The following is a 19,876-nucleotide window of genomic DNA, read 5'->3' as shown; positions in this document are numbered from 1 at the left end:
AAGTGACCGAAAAATGGAGATTAATGAATCGTTGAAATTCAAATATTTCAATTTGATTCCATCAATTCTGACAACATGCATGCTTTTGGATAATTCATCTCTTATATGCACAGAGATTCAGGCACGACTCAAAAGAAATCATTTGTTAGTTGCAAAACACAACTCTTGTCTTATATTGGAATCAGTCGTTATTTTTCCACAACTATTTACAGCAGAAAGTCCAATAAGCTTGTCAAACGGTTTTATTTGTGTTCAAAACATATCGTTGTATTCAAATGAGGTTAGAAAGTCATTTCCAACAATTGTTACGTTTAATGCTGCAACTGAACATTTGCTTCAAGACTGCGATGCATTTATGAAAAATTGTTATTTTTCATCATTCGATGTTAAATCTCCTTTTCCTCTTTTTGTGTCATCTTCAAGTGTAAAAAGCAGCATTAACCAATCCATTTTTAATAACATATCTCGTTCAAAAGAACTGTCAAACACCGCATGCGAAACTACCAGTACATCTTCAATAAGCTCTTGTGAATTCGCAAACGTTATTTCTCCATATGATGGGGGAATAATACATGGACTGAGAGGTCACAATTCCCAATGCATTTGCAACACTTCATTTTATTCAAATGTCAGATTGTCAAATGAGAATTTCAATAATAATTATTCAATGGCTTGTAAAAAAATTACTACAGGGGATATGATATGTCATGATTGTTGGTTTATAAATATCACAAATAGAGCTATTTATTTCTTATCTGAAGGAACACTAAAACTTTCAAGATGTGTTGGAATGAATTGCTTCGTTCCAGAAGGTTCAGGCTCAATGGGTTTCACAAATGGAAAAGGCTCAGTTTTTATTGAAAAATCAAATTTTTTCAATTGTTCTTGTCCTCATTCCGGTGGAGCATTTTGGACTCAATGCAATTCTTTTTCCTGTTCTCAATCGAATTTCAGTGATGGGGAAGCTGGGCATCAGGCATTTGCACTCCATTTTGATAACACTAAAAATCCTGTTCAGATCAGTTGTTGCATATTCACAAATGGAAAACCGTTTTCTGAAACAAATACCGGAGGAGGTGCAGTAACTTTTATTACAAATTCAAGCTGTTTTATTCGAGAAAGTTCTTTTTCGAGCATTATATCTCGTTCAATTTCATCAGCAGTTGCAATAAGAGGTTCAACAAATAATCAAAGCAAAATCTTTTTCTGCTTTTTTGAGAAAAATGTTGGTGATGTTTCATCTGATGTTTGTGTGGATGCTGCAAGCAAAAATTATCTCCAAAGACAAACGTCATTTTTAGCTTGTCATTTTCAACTGGACCAAAACCACGCGTGATGATCGGAATGTCTGAATGCAGCACATGGATTCCTCAAGGATTCAACATTTTGAAAGTTGATGTTGTGCATAGAGAAAAAAATAGAATGTGCGGTCATGGATCAAGTGATGGCCCTTATCCCACATGCAAAACGATCAAGCACACAATTCAGGTGGCTGATCACATCTCAGGATTAACCACTCGCGTGGATATCGCTGCTGGAGCGTACACTGAAGAAGGAATGAACGTTAATAATCTCACAATGAACTTTTGTGGAGCCAGCAAGGAGTCAACGAGCATCTCTTCATCGACTGCCACTTTATTTCAGATTACAAGTGGTTCTGCTTCGTTGAACAAATTGACAATTGTCCGGAATTCTTCAGTATCAATCTCCACACAACTATTTTCAATAACGCAGTCAAGCGGACAATTAAGTGTCAGCGATTGTTTAATAACTTCAGAAGCTACTAATCATAATCCATTCGCAACTTCCTTGTTTTCATTTTCTTGTGGAGCAATGACATTTTCAAATGTCCAGTTCAAATCGATGAAATTCATCTCTGTTTCTGCGGTTGCCATTGATGCAAAATCTTCTGAGAATCTGAAATTCCACTCAGTTGATTTCATTTCAATTGTTCGAAATGAAGGAAATGGAGCTGTTTTTGAAAAAACAGTTCAAAGAAATGAAATTGTGACATTTTGTGGAATGAATGCGAGCAACTGCAAATGTTTAAAAGGAAGTGGTGGCTGTGTCTGGCTAAGTATTGAAAGTGGAGGAGAGGTAATTATCGGGAAGAATAGTGAAATGACAATGTTTTCTGGATGCACAGCAACAGTCAATAACTCAATTGGAGGATTTGGAGGTGCGTTGTTTATCTACACAAAAAGAGGAGGAACAAACCTTGCCTTGCAGAATTTGACTTTTGGTTCAGGAGGAAATGAAAACAAAGCAGATTTAGGAGGAAAAAACATTTTCATTGATGCACAAAAATTGAGCTCAGTTGTCACATCAACAACATTTCAAATTGTTTTGTCATCAGATAGCACAAAAAACACTGAGGCAATGGGGTTTGAAGAAGGATTCAGAGACATTCCGATTCCTTTAGCTCCATATTTGATGAGACTCAACGAGAAAGCACGCGTTGGTGGTTCTCAACAAAGAGATTTCAGTGCATGTGGTTTTTCATCGTATCCTTGTGAAACAATTAACTATGCTGCCTCACTCAGATATTCTGGTGCTCCGAAGACGATTGTTTTAAACAGTGGATTTGTCTTCAAAGAATCAATGGAGCTCGATGAAAATAATTGGACTATTGAATGTGGGATTATGGGGACTGAGATTAATATTCAAGGAAATGGTCAAGTCCCTGCTGTTGGCATGATTCATGTGATTAAAGCCACAAAGATGAGCAATATTTCGTTCTGTGTCCCTGCCTCATTGCCTTCCTTATCGACTTTGATAGCATGCTCAGCAGAATCCCTCGAACTGAAAAACTGCGGAGCGAAGTTGAGCAACAGTGGAAACAGCGAATTGGAATATAGCATTGCGAGAGCTTCTCAGTCAACGTTGGTTCTGTACACATTCACCGTTAACACACAACTGTCATTTGCCTCGAATAGCATGATAGTGTCGAGAAATGGCTGCAATGTGAATCTGAATAACTGCTCCATTTCTGAAGTTGAAAAGTCAAATGGAAACGGAGGATTCTTTGAATCAACAGGAAGAATTGAAGGAAACTATTCATGCAACATTATTGTTGATAACTGCACATTTGTCAGTTGCAAAGCTTGCAGCAACAATGCGTGTGGCGGAGGATTGTTTGTTGAGTTGAAAGAAAATGAGAAGCTCATTGTTAATGGTCCGACAACATTCGATGGATGCCGAACATCTTGCTCAGAGCACGATACAGGAAAGGGAGGAGCAGTGATGATATCAGTTAACGATGCATCTGCTTCATTCTCATTTGGAGAAAGCGTGCTCTTCTCTCAGAGCAAGGGAAACAATGCAACTTTCGGAAAAGATTTGTTCATTTCCTGTGGAACAAGAATTTTTCTAAAAGTGAAGGCTAACTGTTAATCACTTTTATTTAATAATGGATGTGACATACCTGATAATCTGAATCAAATGAGTGGAACGGAAAATGGAGAAGATGAACCAAAAATTCCAATATTTGTTTTTTTTTGTTTATAGACGTCTTCTATTCACACAGATGGAGATGGTGGAATAGATCATCCATTTTGTGGTTTTAAGGGATTTATGTGTAAATCAATTGATTACTGTTTTGAAAAAAGAATTAGTCCTTCACTAAATGAAGTTGATGTTGATTCAATAAGCTTTATTAGCAACGAGCTCATTGCATTGAATTGTCATTTCTGTTTAACATCACAAACTTCAGGAGCATCTGTTTCATTTGATGATAAGGGTGAAAATAACTGTGAAGCGCTCATTGTCTGCAAATTAAATTCAACAGTGGAGATATCAAATCTTGAGCTTTCATTGCCAGACACCTTTCAGCAAAAGCACATTTCTATTCTCGAGTGCTCATCAATACTATCATTGCTTTCCATTTCGTTTGTTTCAATTAATGAGTCAATATCTCGACAATTTGGAATCCTTCGAATGTTGGGCGGAAAATTAAAAATATCAGACGCATTGTTCAAAGGAAAATTCTTATTTTCAGGAAGATCTGCGTTTGAGATCTGCAATGAACAAGTCAACAATTTCAACAATTGTTCGCTTATTGGAGTGAAGTTGAACAACGGGAATGGAGGTTGCATTTCTGTGAATATGCAAATTCCAACATCCACATCAGTTTTTTTAGATAATTGTACTGTTTCAGGCGAATGTGCGGAAGGAAGAAATCTGAAAGGAGGAGGCATTTTTGCTTCACTGCAAAGCGGAGTTACAAGCATTCAGAATACGATGTTTGACGAATGCAAGACACCTTCATCAGGAAGCGAAGCAAATGGAAAAGGTATTGGAGGAGGGTTATATGTTTATGCAATAGTTGATGAGACAGAACTTTCTTTGAAAAAAGTTATATTTGATGGTTGTTCAGGGTGGAAAGGCAATTGCGTGTTTGTGGATGGAAACAATTTGAGCTTCTTGATCAAAAAGGAAAGATTTTCATTTGAATGGGCAGAATTAGGTGAAAAGGATCTGATGGGCTTTGAACGAAGCACAACTAACAACAGTGTTGAACTTCTTCTTGGATCATTTTTGACTCCGTTTGAAGGCAAAGGATTTGTGAGTGGGGATGGTGAAGGTCTTGATCATTCAGGTTGTGGGTTGAGAGCTTATCCATGCAGAACAGTTCCACATTTGATGAAAAGGCGCTTCCAAACAGTCTCTTCAACAACAGCAGAAATCACTTTCACAAGTTCTTATTCAATCAAAGATGCATTTGCAATTGAATCATATTCAGCTAGCTTTGAAAGCGAAATGGAAGGAACGGAAACTGTGATTGAAGAAGATGGCACTGGAGCTGCTGATGGGCTTATTGAAACAAGAAATGTAGTTTCATTCAGTTGCATAAAATATTCTTTGCCCTCTCAATTTGCTGTGGAGCGCAGTTGCTTGATCTTATGTTCTTCATCAATATTAACACTTCAAAAGTGTTCTGCGCAGCTTAAAGGGAGAGTCGGAAAAATTGAGTATAACTTCTTAAAAGTTGTGAATGGAGAAGCACACTTAAATAATTTAAGTCTCAATACTGTGAAGTTCGGTGACATATGCACTGTGCATATTGGAGGAAACGATGGGCGAGGGATTATGAATGCTTCGGAATTTAATGAAGTTGAAAGCGATTCAAGCAGCGGTTTAATTTTTGTTTCAAATGGATGCTATTTTGAAGAGGTTAACAGCACAATAAGAGAATCTATTTTTGAAAAATGCTGCTCTATTTACTGCGAAAATGGAAGCGGGATGAAGATGATAAATTCATCGTTGAAGAATTTGACCAGAAAAATTGGAAATGGAGGAGGATTGACTGGGATTGCAGGAAACGGGAAAATATTTGAAATAAAGAATTCGTCATTCATTGGAATAAGATGTCTTACAACAAACTCTCTAGGTGGATGCGTATTTGTCAATGTTGGTAATGACTGTGGATTCAATTTTGAGTCAAACAACGTCAGTGAGTGTTCAGTGAGTGGTCAGCAAGGGTGTGGAGGAGGAGTCTATTTCTCTCTGGAAAGTCCTTCATCCAAGTACACTATGAGATCGATACAATTTTCTCAAAACTCAGCAAAATATGGAAGTGATATTTTTCTTCTCAGTGCTGCTCTACGGCAGGTGCTTCAAGCAGATTTGTGGGATGGCACAGTGCTTGAGTCACGAACAGTGAAAATTTTTGGGTTATGGATTCATTGGATGAATGCTCCATCAATCAATCAATCAAGCCATATCTCTTTCCAGAGCCCACGTCTGTGCTATTTGTAAAATTTGGAGGAACAAACAACAGTCAGTGTGGAGCCTTTGATTATCCATGTGGAGATATGATTTTTGGACTGGGGAAGATGACAGATGAGATGAGCACAATCCATATCAATGAATCAATTTTGCTGGAACAACGATTGAGGAGATTCAACTTATCACTTTCAATCCGAGGAAATAATGAGAAATCCTATCTAAATATAAGTGAAGGAGGATGTTTTGAACAAAAAGCAGGAGATGCTCATACGACACTTGCATTCAATAAAATCATCTTCATTTTATCAGAGAATCCAACTGACGATGTTTCAAGTTTAATAATAATTACAGTTGGGCGGGTTGTGATCAGCAACTGGGAATGTGGCAGCTCTTCTGGACCGATACAGAAGAGTGGAGCTTCCATTGTCTCTGGAACAGGAGAAGTTAAGTTTTCGTTTTTCAGCATCAATAACGTTTTATTTAGCCGATTCAAAGGGATTTGTGCTGTTTCGAATGGAATTCTTGCTTTTGAATATTCCAATGTAACTTCTATCAAACAGTCTTGTGATGAAAATAATATTTTATATGGTTTCGAACAAGCACAAAACGGATTGGTTGTTGGATGTGGGAACTCTCAAATTTTGCTAAACGGAAGTTCTTTCAGGAGTTGCGTATCTGAATGGAGTGTCATTAACGCAAGGGGAGTTGAAGCGCTCACGATTGGAGGAGAAAGTCAAATCGATGAATGCTCGTGTTTATCAACAGATGGAGGTGGTATTAACTGCAAATTGGTTGATAATGGGAAAATGACTCTGGAAGAGTGCTGTGTGACATTTTGCTCGGCTAATGCAAACACTGGAAAGGGAGGAGGATTGTATCTTCTGCTTGAAAGAGAATTCTTTGGAAACTATGTTTTGAAAAATATGAAAATTCATGACAACGTTGCAAAATATGGAATGGATGTATTTATTGAATGCGAAAGCCTTAATAAATCCATTACCGCTTCTAATTTCCAAGGTTTAAATACAAACGAAGAAATTCTCGAAGTCAAAATGCAAGGTCTGGACAGAGAGAAGTTCGTGGTTGAACCCGTCGATCTGAGTCTATTCCTTGTGCAACGGTTGGATCATGTGATTTGTGTATCAGCAGATGGATACGATATGATTGGATGTGGAACGAATCTTTATCCTTGCTGTTCTTTTTGGAGAGGTTATCGAAATTTGGTTGAAAATTCAGAAGATAAAGAATTGCAGATTGTTGACAATACAGTTATTGATAGTCATTTTGAAATAGATTATCTCATAGTTAAATCAACAGCCATAGGAGCACAATCGATAATTTCAATCAGCAAAGAAATGTCTGTAAGTGAATCAATGAGTATATTGAACAACAAAGGAAAGCTTCTTATAGAAGATATGATTTTTGATCTGCCAAAATTTTTTTCAAATGAAATGAAATCAGTGATTGAATCTTCTGGGACTTTATCGTTTAAAAGCAGTTCATTCACTGAAGAAAGTGATAATGAGTGCTCTAATTACTTGATTTTGATTAACGGTGGAACTTTATTGATGAAAAATTGTGAAGTTTCACAAATAATTCACAATGTTTCCCCGTTCAATATTTTATTCGCATCCTCTGCTACAATGGAAGAATGTAATTTCGAAGGGATTGGAGGAAGCGCAATCCCAAAAGGAGGACTTGTTCGCGCAGCATTGAAAGACCAAAATCAGTTCAATGTGCATAATTGCAGCATGAGTCATTGCATTTGTTCAGGAACAGAAGGAAAAGGAGGAGCATTATTTCTGGACTGCTTGCAGATCTCATACGCAAACTCATTTTCTTTCAATAATACAATGTTTGCTTCAAACAAAGCAGCACATGGTTCAAATATTTACATATTTGGATCTGATTTGAATTTCACAGTGAATTACAATTCGTTTTCATTCGATTACGCATCGTATTTAACAGATGAAAATTCGTTTTTCGGAGAAAATGAGCAGTTTGGATTGATTAATCTTCTTCTTCTTCTCGTTCCTTTCAACAGCCCAACGGTTTATATATCGACTGATGGATTTGATATTGCTGGTTGCGGTGACCATTTCCATCCATGCTCTTCATTCTGGACTGGTTTCAGTCATGTTGAAGAAGAACCTTTTTCAAAAGAAATAATCATTCATGGCTCCACGTTGATCCAAAACCACTTTGACTTGGATTCATTTTCTGTTCATTCCACTTTTTCTTCATCGTCAACAACACAAAATTCTGATTCCGCAGCTGCTTTGATTGACATATCATCATTATCAAATCTCACAATAGATGTTGGTGTTAACGATAGCATCAGTTCTATTTTGTCCAATTCAGAAACACTTCTTTTTTCTTCCATATGATTTTGTGTATTAAAAGCAAGAGGGAACAGCCAAACAACAGTAATTTCCAATGGGGAAGGATATCTGAGTCTTGATAATTGCATACTCGAATCTCAGATAGCTGACAATGTTGAAACAGTATTTTGCTTCATTCTTATGAAAAGTGGAGAACTTTTTGTGTCCAGCCTTCATACTGAACGAATAACATTTTGGAAGTGTGTGATAAACATTATGAGTGGATCTGTTTGTACATTTCAAGGAATGAGCTTCGATGCAATAAATATGAGCACTTCTGGGCTTGTCTTTGTTGAGGAAAAAACAGAAGAACATTTATCTCATGAAACAAGAGTGGCAATCAACGAATCAACATTTCGAACTTTGACAGGTGATGGAGAAGGGTCATGCGCCATCTCAAGCATTTCAACAGAGAGCGTGCAGTTGAGCGTGAATAAGACGTCATTTATCACCAATCACGCAAAATCGTCGCAGAAAGGAGGAGCAATATTCTTTGCTCTGAATGAAGGAGGATGACTGAAGATGACAAATAGCGAAATAATTGAGTCCGGCTGCAACGAAGATTCTGGAAAAGGAGGAGGCGTCTATCTGAATTGCACCACAAGTGTGGAAGTTGATTTCGTTTTTCATCAAATGTCTTTTCTTGGGAATGCTGCATTCGTTGGTCGGGATATCTTTGTGGAGTGTTTCAGTATCGTTAATCGAATCAATGAAACGCAGTTTCGATTTGATCTCCGACCAGAAGAATTCATCAAAGCAAATGCAATTTGGGGAAGAGATTATTCGTTGGGAAAGGATGTTGATTTGATGGATTATATCACAACCTATCAGTCAACCACAATTATTGTCTCTTCAGTTCATTCGGACAGCAGGAACTTCCGCAATTGCGGGAAAAGCGACAGTCCGTGCTATTCCGTTGATTATGGTCTGAACCATATCCTATCTGATTTCGATTCCAGACTTTATGTGGACAAGGAATGCATCATTGAGGATGAGTTTGATCTGGACAATCTGACTTTGAGATCGAAAGTGCATTCAACAGCCACTTTAAGTGTGGTTCCGTCAGGCATTGCTTCCAGGGATGAATTAATTCTTTGCTCTGAGATAGTGCAAATGGAGCTTCTCAATTTTGTGTTTCCATCACAAACGAGTTCCTCTCATGGGTGTCTCATTAAAACAATGGCTGAAAGATGTTTGATAAAGGATTGTTCTTTTGAAGGAAAAGACATAGGAGATGCTTCAATGTGTGAAATATCATTTTTTCTGATTGATCAAATAGGAGGAACATTGGAATTATCTGACGTCACCATATCTTCACTTTCATTTGTTTCAACTCGAAGTGTTTTACAGATTCCACTATATGGAAATTGTTGTTGCAAAGGTATGGAGGTTTTCGATATTTGCATGCCAAGTTGCATGTTCTTTTGTGTTTGTGATGTTGGAACGAGTTATAATGGAAAAAGTGGATCAATTAATTTGTCATTGACTTCCTTTAAGAATCTCAACTGCTCTGAAATGGGCATTATATCTGTATTATCAGCTCAAAATGAATGTCCAATCAGTTTCAGTAACTGCACTTTCAAAGGATGCAATCTTCCAAAATATAGTGGAAAGCTTGCATCGTTCGGCTCCTGTTCAAACTTGAATTTCACATTTTGTTTATTTGAAGGATATCAAAATGATGCAACTTTTATTAGTAATTCAGCAATTGAAGATGTGTGCCATTGGAATGGTTCATTAATTTGTCTCACAAACTGCACCAGTTATATGAAAGATACAACAGTTGCAAACTCATCAAAAGGAGGAATTTCTGTTTCAAAGGGCAGGTTGACAATAGAAATGGGGATGTTTGAGGGAAATAATCCGTCAATTGAATGATATCCTTCAGCAAGAAGAAATATTATTTGTGATGAAGGGGGAGTTGTGGATGTGATGAGCTTTAAAGGAGGAGATGGCTTGCTGCCGAACTCATCGATGTGGATTTTGAATGAGGGTTGCGAAATGGAAGGAGTTGCTTTGGAAAAAACGTCTGTGATGTTTTTTCCTCATTTGGAGAGAGTTGAACAAGAAGAAGCAGGAGCGGAAATAAAACTGAAGTTCATAGGAAATTTGCTGATGCCGTGTCGCTTGCAGTTCCAACTGACAACAACACTGAATGAAGAGAAATCGTTGCATACCGACAAGTTCGAAGATGGAGAATATGTGAACGAATCTGAAGTTGTCACGAACATCCAATCGTCTTTGGTCAAAGATGCTCCAAGTGAAGCTGAGGTGAGCGTATGTGTCTTGTTTGGTGACGAAAAGCGACCTTTGCCAACGCAATCATTCGTACTGAAGAACAAAAGCGAGCCTCAGGCAAATGCAAATGGGGATGGAAAACTTGTTGAAAGTGGAAAAGAAGGAAAATCATCCATGCTGATTGTAATTGTTTTATTGGTTGTAATTTTATTTATCGTTGTTATAGTTTCCATTGTTCTGGCTATTCGGTGGAGGAAGATCAAAAATGAAGCGAAAGATCTGAGAGAGATTGTGAATGACACAGTGAAGAAGGATCCGAAAGCGTTTGAGATGGTGACGATGGAGATGTCACCTGAGGAGCAATGGAGGAGAGCAGAAAGGGAGGCAGAGAAGAAGAATGAGGAGAGGATGAAGAAGAGGGTGTATGAGAATAACTTGGGGCATTCCGAGTCATCTGAACATCTTTTGAGTGAGAGTGGCTCCACTGAATACATCCTTGGAAGAGACTCAAACAAGATTCCTCAATGGATGTTTGAAAAGGTGGATGAAAAAGAAGATGAAGAGACAAGAAAGCGAACACCATCACCATCCATTTCATCCACTTCAACGACTGATTCAGATTCAACATTTGTTCGAGGAGAGGATCTGTGTCCAACCACCTCATCCATGTCGAATCTGGTGGATGCAATTGCCTGTTCATCAGTGTTTGAAAAGCTGATTGTGGATCTGCGAGATTCATTGTTCATGCTGCTTCATGGGAGGAATGAGAAGAAGGAGATGGCGATAGGCACTCTGCAGGAGAGAGAACACACAGCTGCACAGGTATTGTTCTGGGTGGCGAATGGGGCACTCCACTCATTTAAAAATGAAGAAGACGAGCTGACCTCCCTTGCCAATCTGAGTCCTCACATTGTGTTGTTCTCAGAGCACATGATCATCTGCATTGCCAAGCATTCCGACTTCTCTTCAGATGATGATTCAGATTCCTCATCCATCTCCTCCGCCTCCACCATCATCACATCTTCCTCTGACTTCTCATCTGCCAACAGGAATGGTCGAGGTTCACCACCACCCTCATCAGCGTTTGAGGATGAGGATGACAACAGGAAGGAGTGTCTGAGGTGGAAGGCGCCAGAGCTGCAGATGAACAAGAAGATGGGAGCGACAAAGGAGTCAGTTTCATTCTCGATTGGGATGATGCTGTGGGAGTGCCTGACACTCCAGATCCCATTTGGGGAGTATGAGGCAGTGGTGGCAGGGCAGAAGATTGTGAATGGGGAGAGGCCAGACATGAAGGGGGTTGGAGGGAACACATTTGAGGCAGTTGTGAAGAGCTGCCTGTCGGAAAGAGGGTGCGAGCGTGTGGAGCTGAATGTGCTGAAGAGAGAGTTCATCCAGCACTTTCCTCCCGGCACAGTGATGGTGACGATGTCAGATGCGATTGGATACAACGAGATGTCAGAGGAAGAGGAGTCGAGTGTGTCAGCAGAGGCAAGAAAGTTGATTGAAAGCATGAACAAATGAAGAAGAAGAGATGGAGGAATTTGGAATTAATGTTGTGTGAAAAGTTTTGTGTTTTATCAGCAAATGAAATGAGTGTTTTTTTTTTTTTTCAAAAGTGCATCATTTGTTGTTTTCTGTTTGTGGCGTGCTTGCTACGATTTTATTTGGCTTTTTGATGCAATTTCTTGCTTATTGAATTGTTTTTTTGAGGATGTGAACGCGAACTCTTTGATTTCTATAAGATTATTGCTCGTGTTGTGTTTTTCGTTTTGAATGTATTTCAAAGAGATTGAAAACTAAAAACAGAGTTCGAAATGTATTTCTTGAAAATAAAAAAAAGTTTTTATTTGAATTGAACAAAAAGTGCCTTTGAAGATGAGTGAAGAATTAGATGAAGAAAAAAACATATGTTTGTTTATTCGATGAAAAACGAAATATTTCTTCCATCATTATAGTGAATGATAAATAAAATATGCGTGATAATTTTCGAAAACATAACTTTCTTCGAGGTGTTAATTGAAATGAAAATTCATTGTCATTTGCCTTGTTATTAGCTTCATAATATAAATTGTTTTTCAATTATTTTTTTAAGTCAAAAGTTGATGAAAATTTTGATTGAGACGTTTTTGATTGACGTTATCTCTATTATGTGGGAAAAAAAACGGACTTTCAAGCTTTTTATGCACAAAGCAAGAAAAAAATGTTTCTCTTATTTCATTTTGAAACTTAACCAGATTTCAAATAAATTTGATTTTCATTCCTGTAAACATGCATCATTGATATGATTACATAATGTTGTGTGACATTACATGTATTTTAAAAAATAAAACCATATTTTTCAAAATTTTTATATCACAAAAAGATCATCTCGGATGCACAATTTTTCAATGAAAATGCCTGAAAGACAAATATTTTGTCCCATGTGTTCATTAACATAATTTTTAAACAAAACTGTCAAACAGAAAATTTTTGACAGAGAAAATAGTATTTCAGAAATAATTATCCATTTTCTTTTGAGAGGAAATAAAACCAGAAACGATTCTTTATTGTATCATTGTTTATATCACAAACTATTTATTTTGCGATTCAACATAAGCAGTTTATCTTTGAATAGAAATATTTAAATTATGTTCATCAGCCATTCATAAAAAATTGTATATATTTGAACCATCTATAAGAATATTTTATATGTCAATTTTTCATTGCATGTTACTTCATTTTTGAATTGTCAAAGATTTGGAACTGTGTGCATTTGATTTGACTAATTCATAAATGAAATATGATACAAAATATTTGACTTCACGCATTTTTGTCGAAAAATTGTCACTTCAGATTGACTTTCTATGAATAATAATTTTCAACAAAATTGGTTCATTTTTTGAATAACTTTTTTGGTCACAAAACATAATGTTGTTATATCGTTTACGTTTGTATGCGGATATGAAAATCAAATTTATTATAAAATCTGATTTTGAATAATAATGTTATTAGTGAAACCATTTTTTCATGCTTTGTGCAGAAAAAGCTTGAAAGTCTATACATTTCCCACATATGTCTGCATTATTTTTTGAATAGTTCCTTTTGTAAATTTTTCAAATTAAAAAACATTAAATAATTTGATCAAATTCCTATTCCCACTATTGAAACTTCATCAATTTGTTTTCAAATGCTTAACAATGTTTATTAATGCAATTTAGTGAAGTTTTGAAAGTGAAAAGTGAAATAATATTGTGAAAAATAATCTCCAGTTTTTCCAGAAAATTAAAAACAAAAGTTACTGTTGAAAAATGTTTTTGCAAAAATATATCTCTTTAAATAAGTTTTTTTTTGATTTAAAAAATATGGGACAAAATTTTTGCTTTTATGAAAAAAACTGAGATTTGTTCCAAACTTTTTCTGCAATAATTTCATTATAAATCAACCGTAACTGAGCAAATAATCACAAAAAATTCAAAAATTGAGAAAAATATTTGTTAGAGAAGAATGGAACAAAATTCATAAACCAAAATATTTTGTCCCATATAATTGAAGGACTTGAAGAAAAATTATTTTATTTTTCCATAACACAGGTGAAAGAAAAACACATTCATTTAACAGATAAAATGGGATATTTTCATATTTTATACGATCATTTTCAAAAAACGTATTTATTTCTGTTATTTTTCTAAAACAAAAAACAGTAATCTTATTTTTATTTCACAATGGAAAAGAACAAATGACTTTTCAAAAACAAATTATACATGGAGAATTATCTATTTCATTTTAAGAGGAATTCTTTGACTTTTTTTTTTCATTATTGGAAATAGAAATGTTTTTTGTTCGGATGCACATTTTTTTACGCATACAGTTTTTTCGAATCAAATATCTGAATAATCGTTTATTTCGATTCACCTGATTTTTTAAAAATTATTTATTTAAAAAACAGCAAAATTTGCAAAAAAAAAAAAAATCCCCCATAAGTGAATTTCTCGAAAAACGACCCCCGATGGCTGAGCAAGCTACCCAGCCTATAGGCGTGGGGACTTTGATTAAAAACACATGGAAACTTACAAAAAAGCTTGGCTCAGGGTCATTTGGCGATATTTATCTGGGTAATTGTCTGACAACACATGGAAAAATGGAAGTTGCTGTTAAGTTCGAAAAACAAGATGCTCCAAAAAAGTTACTTCATCTGGAAACATTTGCTTTGGTGCAGATGCAAGGTGTGAGTTTACCTTAACTTTATTAATTTATTAACATTTTATAACCACATATTTTCTTCAATTTTCTTTTTAGGGAAACCTCATTTTGCTAAGTCGTATTATTTTGGATTTTACGGACAATCAACATATTTAGTCATGGAAGCTCTCGGACCAAGTCTTCTGTATGCTATGTTATTTTATTTTTTCTCTGATTTTTAATCACAAATTAGTGAACTTCTTATACGAATGCCCCAAAAGCGGTTTTCGTTGCATACAACATTAAAATTTGGTCTTCAAGCTCTTGAAGCAATAGAGTCATTTCACGAAACAGGACTAATCCACAGAGATATAAAACCTGTATGCTTGTTTATTAAAATAATTAAATTCAACTTCTTTTTCTCCACAAATCCCAAAGAGTAATTTTCTTATTGGAAAGAATCCTTCTCATTTTGATCATATTTATCTTATTGATTTCGGATTAATGAAGAGATTAACATTGAAAAATGGCACAATCTTTCCAGTTTGTCTTTCCTCAAATTTAGTTTTGATTTAAGAGTTACTGACATTTGCACATCTATTATTTCATTACAAAGGCACGACCACACGTAGGTTTTCGAGGTACCGTAAGATATGCTTCTGTAAATGCGCATAAAGGGAAAGATTTGAGCAGAGTGGATGATTTGTGGTCTTTGCTTTACATTTTGATTGAGTTCTGTGTTGGAACACTCCCTTGGAGTAAATCAAAAGACAGGGTATGAACCAGATTTTTTCTTATCAATATTTAAATGTTTTTAATTTTTATCCATTTTATGAATGGCAATATAATTATTTGAAAATCAAAATACAATTATTTCATTTTGCTGAAAACTTTGAACAAACTAAACTTCAACCTTTCGCTTAACCCTTGTCGCTTCTTTTCCCTTTCTTCCACTTGAACCGAACATAAACTGCAGGACGAGGTTATGCGCATCAAAGAGGAGTACATGAACGAAAAGCTGGTTACAAACCTGCCAGCGGAGTTCAAAAGCTTCATGCAGCATCTGATGGAGAACAACTTCCACACGATCCCAGACTACGACGGCCTGAAGCACCTTCTGAAAACAGCGCTGCTGAAGACGGGGGTGTCGGAGGATTTCCCCTTCGACTGGATTCCGCATCTGATGCGGGAAGAGCGGAAGAAGAAGGAGAAGCTGAAGGAGAAGCGGAGAAGGATGAAGAAGAAGCGGCAGGAGCTGAAAGAGAAGAGGAAAGAGAGGGATGACGATGAGAAAGATGAAGAAGGGGACAAAGACGAAGGTGGAAGAGGAGATGATCGCGACGACAGCGACAGCGAGTTCAACGACTCGAGGGAGAAAGAGCACGGGAAAGAAGGAGAGCAAAAGGCAGCGAACGGAAGGGACAACAACAAGAAAGGAGGGATGGATGTGAAAGACACGCTGAAGAAGGAGAAAGTGCGGGAAGTGGCAGAGCTGTCGGACATGGTGGAGAAGGAGATGCTGCTGGAGGCGCGGCCGGAGGAGCTGGAGGAGCTGCGGATGGCCGAGAGGCAGCGGGCAGAAATGATGGAGAGGGACACGCGGATGATCAAGTCGCTGACGACAACACAGACAGAAGCCAGCACGATCAACGCGGGCGACCTGCAGGGCACGCAGCACGGGCCGCTGCACAACCGGCGGGAAGGCGGGCTCAACAAGGGCGAGGAAGGAGAGCAGAGGAGAGGCAACTACGGGCAGGGCGGTGTGGGCAGCGACAAGCGGTCGCCGCTGTACTCGTCGCGCTTTGGGTCTGCGATGTCGATGTCGACGTCGTCGCAGCCTGTGCCGTGCTCGCCGAAGATGCGCACATACGCCTCGTCGATCGGCACATACCAGTCGTCTCTGGCGATGACATCGTCCACGTCTGCGTTCTCCTCCACGTCGCAGCTGTCGCAGGGGCAGTTCTCGTCGAAGGGCGGGCTTGACAGCAGAGCTAACTATCAGAACGGAGGAGGAGGAGGAGGAGGAGGAGGAGGAGGAGGAGGAGGAGGAGGAGGAGGAGGAGGTGGTGGTGGTGGTGGTGGTGGTGGTGGTGGTGGAGTTGGGAAAAGAGGAACAGGAGGTGAGAGAAAGGCAAACAGCGGACTAATTCACAAAGACCAGCAGACAGGGGAGCATGTGGAGCACGACAACGAGGCGTCTTCAGCAGGGAGAGGGAGTGAGAGAGGGAGGAGGAGCAGCAGTCAAGGCAGAGGAGTTGATGAGCACGGACGCCCTGTGCAGCAGAGGAGTCAGGTATCGAAGCGAGTGCTGAGCTCGTCGCATGCGTCTTCTCTTTCGTCTGCCTCGTCGACGCTGTCTGCCGAAAACTCTTCGCTTTCGCTGCTCACTTCTTCTGCTGCTGACCACTCAGGCGAGTCGAGTGTGTCGATGAAGAGCGATCTGTCGAGTGCGGGCGGGTCAGCCAGCGATGGAGAAGGAGATGGAGAAGGGGAAGGAGACGGAGGTGAAGGCAGAGGGAAGAAAGGAGAGGGATCTGAAAGGAGAGGCAGAGAGAGAGGCAATAGAAGCAACAGAAGCAGCAACAGCAGAGGAAGCAGAAGGAGCGTGGCGAGCAGAGACGAGAAGAATGGAGATGCGTCGGAGAATCTGGAAGAAGGAGAGGAAGGAGCAGTGAGCAAAGACGAAAGGCAGACAAGATTTGCAGCGCGGATGCACGGAGTGAAGTCGACAGCGCAGATACACTACAAAGCAGACGATCCGAATCACACCAACAAACAGACAGCAGATGCAACAACGCCAAAGGCGAAATACGGCGGTGCATTGAAAGAAGGGTATCAAGACGAAGCGGGAAAGGAGAAAGGAGAAGAGCAGCTTGCGGAGTTCAACACGCCGGCGCATGCGAAGACGATTGGGCTGCTGCCTGTGCTGAGCTCGCACCCGTCAAACAGAAGAGACTCGCCGCAGATGGGCTCACCAGAGGGAATGTCACACAACCCGACACCAACAACACCTGAGCATCACAGCAAAAGAGAGAAGGAGAAGGAGAAAGAGAAGGAATTTGGAGGGAATGCTGAGTCGTCACCGCTGTTTCCGGTAATGGCTGTACCACTTCACGCGGCAGCTCTGCCGTACACTTCATTCACCCCACACGCCAACTCACCTTATCTCATCGCCTCTTCGCCAGCCCTTCCGGGTGCTTCTTCCTCCAGCACTGCCAGTCCTGGTCTACATCAGAAACACGAAGGATCTGCATCACAGCCAGCATTAGCAGGTACTCCGGGTGCCATCGAGCAGCAGGGCCATTCTTCATCACCCCCGTTTTCCCCCACCACTCCGCATGCACTTTCGAACATGCACATTTCAGCTGCCAATCCGAAGGCGTCGGGGGCACTGTGCCATTCGCCGTCGAATGATGCTTCTCCTCCTTCGCCTTCACCTGGACCGCCGCCGATGAACAAAGAGCAGAGCGCGCGGAATGTGGTGCCGAATGCGTGGAGCGATGCCAACGACAGCTCTGTCAAGCAGAACAACCCGTCCACCTCATCCTCTGCCTCTGATACGGAGTCTGGCATGCACAAAGGAGCTGGGGGCAAAGGAGAAGGCAAAAGAGAAGGCAAGCTGGAGAATTTGGAGGAAAACACGCAAAAGACGAAAGATGCGAAGACTCCGAATGCGAAGTCCAGTTCGTCCAGTCATTTCTCTGAGGGACATCAGCAGCATCTGGCGAAGGCAACAGAAGAGAAAGCAGCAGCCTCATCATCATCGTCAACAACAACTGCAGCAGCTGAAGAAGAAAAAGAAGGATCAGCAGAACACCCTCAAAAACATAACAACTCGTCTCACCAGACGTCGACTTCTGAGTTTTCTGCGTCTTTTGGCTCGTCGAAGAATGTGCTGCCGCTGTATGAGTGTGAAGAAGCACAGCCGTCGGGGGCAAAGGCGAAAGAGGCTGGAGGAGCGGGCGGAGGGTGCTGTGTCATTCTATAGCTTTTTTCACTGAGTTCCTCATTTATAACTCTCTGATGTTGATATTCTTTTCCCTTTTCCTATTCTTCTTGTTCTAATCTAAGCGTTCATTCACTATAACATAAAAACCATTTGTTTCTAAATGTTTATTTTCATTCATTCATTTATTGATTTTTTAAAATAATCTTGTCATTTCTCTCACTTTCGCATTCTTAGCTTTCTTGGTTGTCTTTCTGACATATCGGACCGTTGTAATCAAAAGCTGTTTATTTTATCGTCTCCACTTCACATCATCTCTGGTTGTATGCATTTAGTGATAACACTTTCTCTTCTTGTCTTTGCAAGGCGCTTAAAACGCTTTTGCTCTTAACACAATTCGAAGCTTCTTATTCTTTTATCCCCCCCACTTCAAGATATGTTCGATGATGAATGTTATCATTTTTTTTTTCTAGTTTTTCTTTTCTATTTATTTTTCTCTCTGTTTTATGTTAATTTTTTTTGTTTTTTTGACATTTTTTGAAAAATAAGTTTTGAAATTAGTTTGAGTTCGCAAGCAAAGTAAGTTATCTTCGAATTGTTAGAAGTCATGCTTCTTCTTCTTCTTATTTTCTTTCTTTTTTTAATGAACGTTAAGCAAGATTTAGGTTGTTCTTTATATTTACAATTTACAAAGATAAGTTTTTAAACACAATTTTTGTAAGTCTTGTCGTCATTACTGACGAAATATGAAGATATTTTATATTTTATTTTATTTTATTTAATTTAATTTTTATATAATTTTTCTCTATATTGTTTTTTTGAAGTCTGTATATCGCCTTTTGCACTTCCTTGCAACTTTTGTTATTTTTTTGATCTCAATTCTTCCTTTGTATGCTGGCTAGCAGAACACTTTGCTTTCATATACCAAATAAAAAAGTACACTTACCTTTTATATCATTTTTATGTTGAATATCCTTTTTTTTTTTAGGTTTTCTTTTCTATTTCAATTTTTGTTTAAAAAGTATTTTTTTTATCTTTTTCTTGAAATCTCATTGGAGATGATACAAAGGCAGTTTTTTTTTTTCGTTATCATGCCTTCTTGAAAATCTTTGTTGTTGTTATTATTAAAAATAATATCATTTTTGTTTTTATGTTGGCTGCCTGTGTGTAAATTATGTTTTCTTCCGAACAAGTTTGAGGTTAACTCACATAGAGCAACATTCTTTTTTTCATTGTTCTTGCTGCCTCGCAGTATATTTTGTTCTTCTCTCTTTCTCTTTCTCTCTTTCTCTTTCTCTCTCTCTCCCTCTCTCCCTCTTTCTTTCTCTTTCTCTCTTTCTTTAAAGCCTCTTTCAAATTCGTTTTTTAAAGCTCAAATCATCCTTTGCTGATGATGTGTCTCAATGATTTATCTAAAAGTATT

The 19,876-nt window shown here is 38.5% G+C and overlaps 4 protein-coding genes across 4 annotated transcripts; all 4 read left to right on the top strand.

Moving 5' to 3' along the window:
• Positions 1 to 1,335: 1,335 nt before the first annotated feature.
• Positions 1,336 to 3,393, top strand: MONOS_3260 (uncharacterized protein; the record flags this gene model as incomplete). The annotated part of the gene is made up of 1 exon (XM_067873249.1): positions 1,336 to 3,393. The coding sequence occupies one exon, from the start codon at positions 1,336 to 1,338 to the stop codon at positions 3,391 to 3,393; it is 2,058 nt and encodes a 685-aa protein (XP_067733330.1).
• A 543-nt stretch (positions 3,394 to 3,936) lies between these two features.
• Positions 3,937 to 5,757, top strand: MONOS_3259 (uncharacterized protein; the record flags this gene model as incomplete). Its single annotated transcript, XM_067873247.1, has 1 exon — positions 3,937 to 5,757. The coding sequence occupies one exon, from the start codon at positions 3,937 to 3,939 to the stop codon at positions 5,755 to 5,757; it is 1,821 nt and encodes a 606-aa protein (XP_067733329.1).
• Positions 5,758 to 10,040: 4,283 nt separating this feature from the next.
• On the top strand, positions 10,041 to 11,870 carry MONOS_3258 (uncharacterized protein; the record flags this gene model as incomplete). Its single annotated transcript, XM_067873246.1, has 1 exon — positions 10,041 to 11,870. The coding sequence occupies one exon, from the start codon at positions 10,041 to 10,043 to the stop codon at positions 11,868 to 11,870; it is 1,830 nt and encodes a 609-aa protein (XP_067733328.1).
• Positions 11,871 to 14,334: 2,464 nt separating this feature from the next.
• Positions 14,335 to 18,495, top strand: MONOS_3257 (putative casein kinase; the record flags this gene model as incomplete). The annotated part of the gene is made up of 6 exons (XM_067873245.1): positions 14,335 to 14,551; positions 14,625 to 14,712; positions 14,761 to 14,887; positions 14,946 to 15,050; positions 15,124 to 15,282; positions 15,484 to 18,495. The coding sequence occupies 6 exons, from the start codon at positions 14,335 to 14,337 to the stop codon at positions 18,493 to 18,495; spliced, it is 3,708 nt and encodes a 1,235-aa protein (XP_067733327.1).
• Between the last annotated feature and the right edge of the window lie 1,381 nt (positions 18,496 to 19,876).

This window comes from Monocercomonoides exilis (genome assembly GCF_001643675.1).
Source record: "Monocercomonoides exilis strain PA203 chromosome Unknown scaffold7-2047599, whole genome shotgun sequence".
Classification (NCBI taxonomy): Eukaryota; Preaxostyla; order Oxymonadida; family Polymastigidae; genus Monocercomonoides; species Monocercomonoides exilis.
This window is presented reverse-complemented; position numbering and strand designations above follow the sequence as displayed.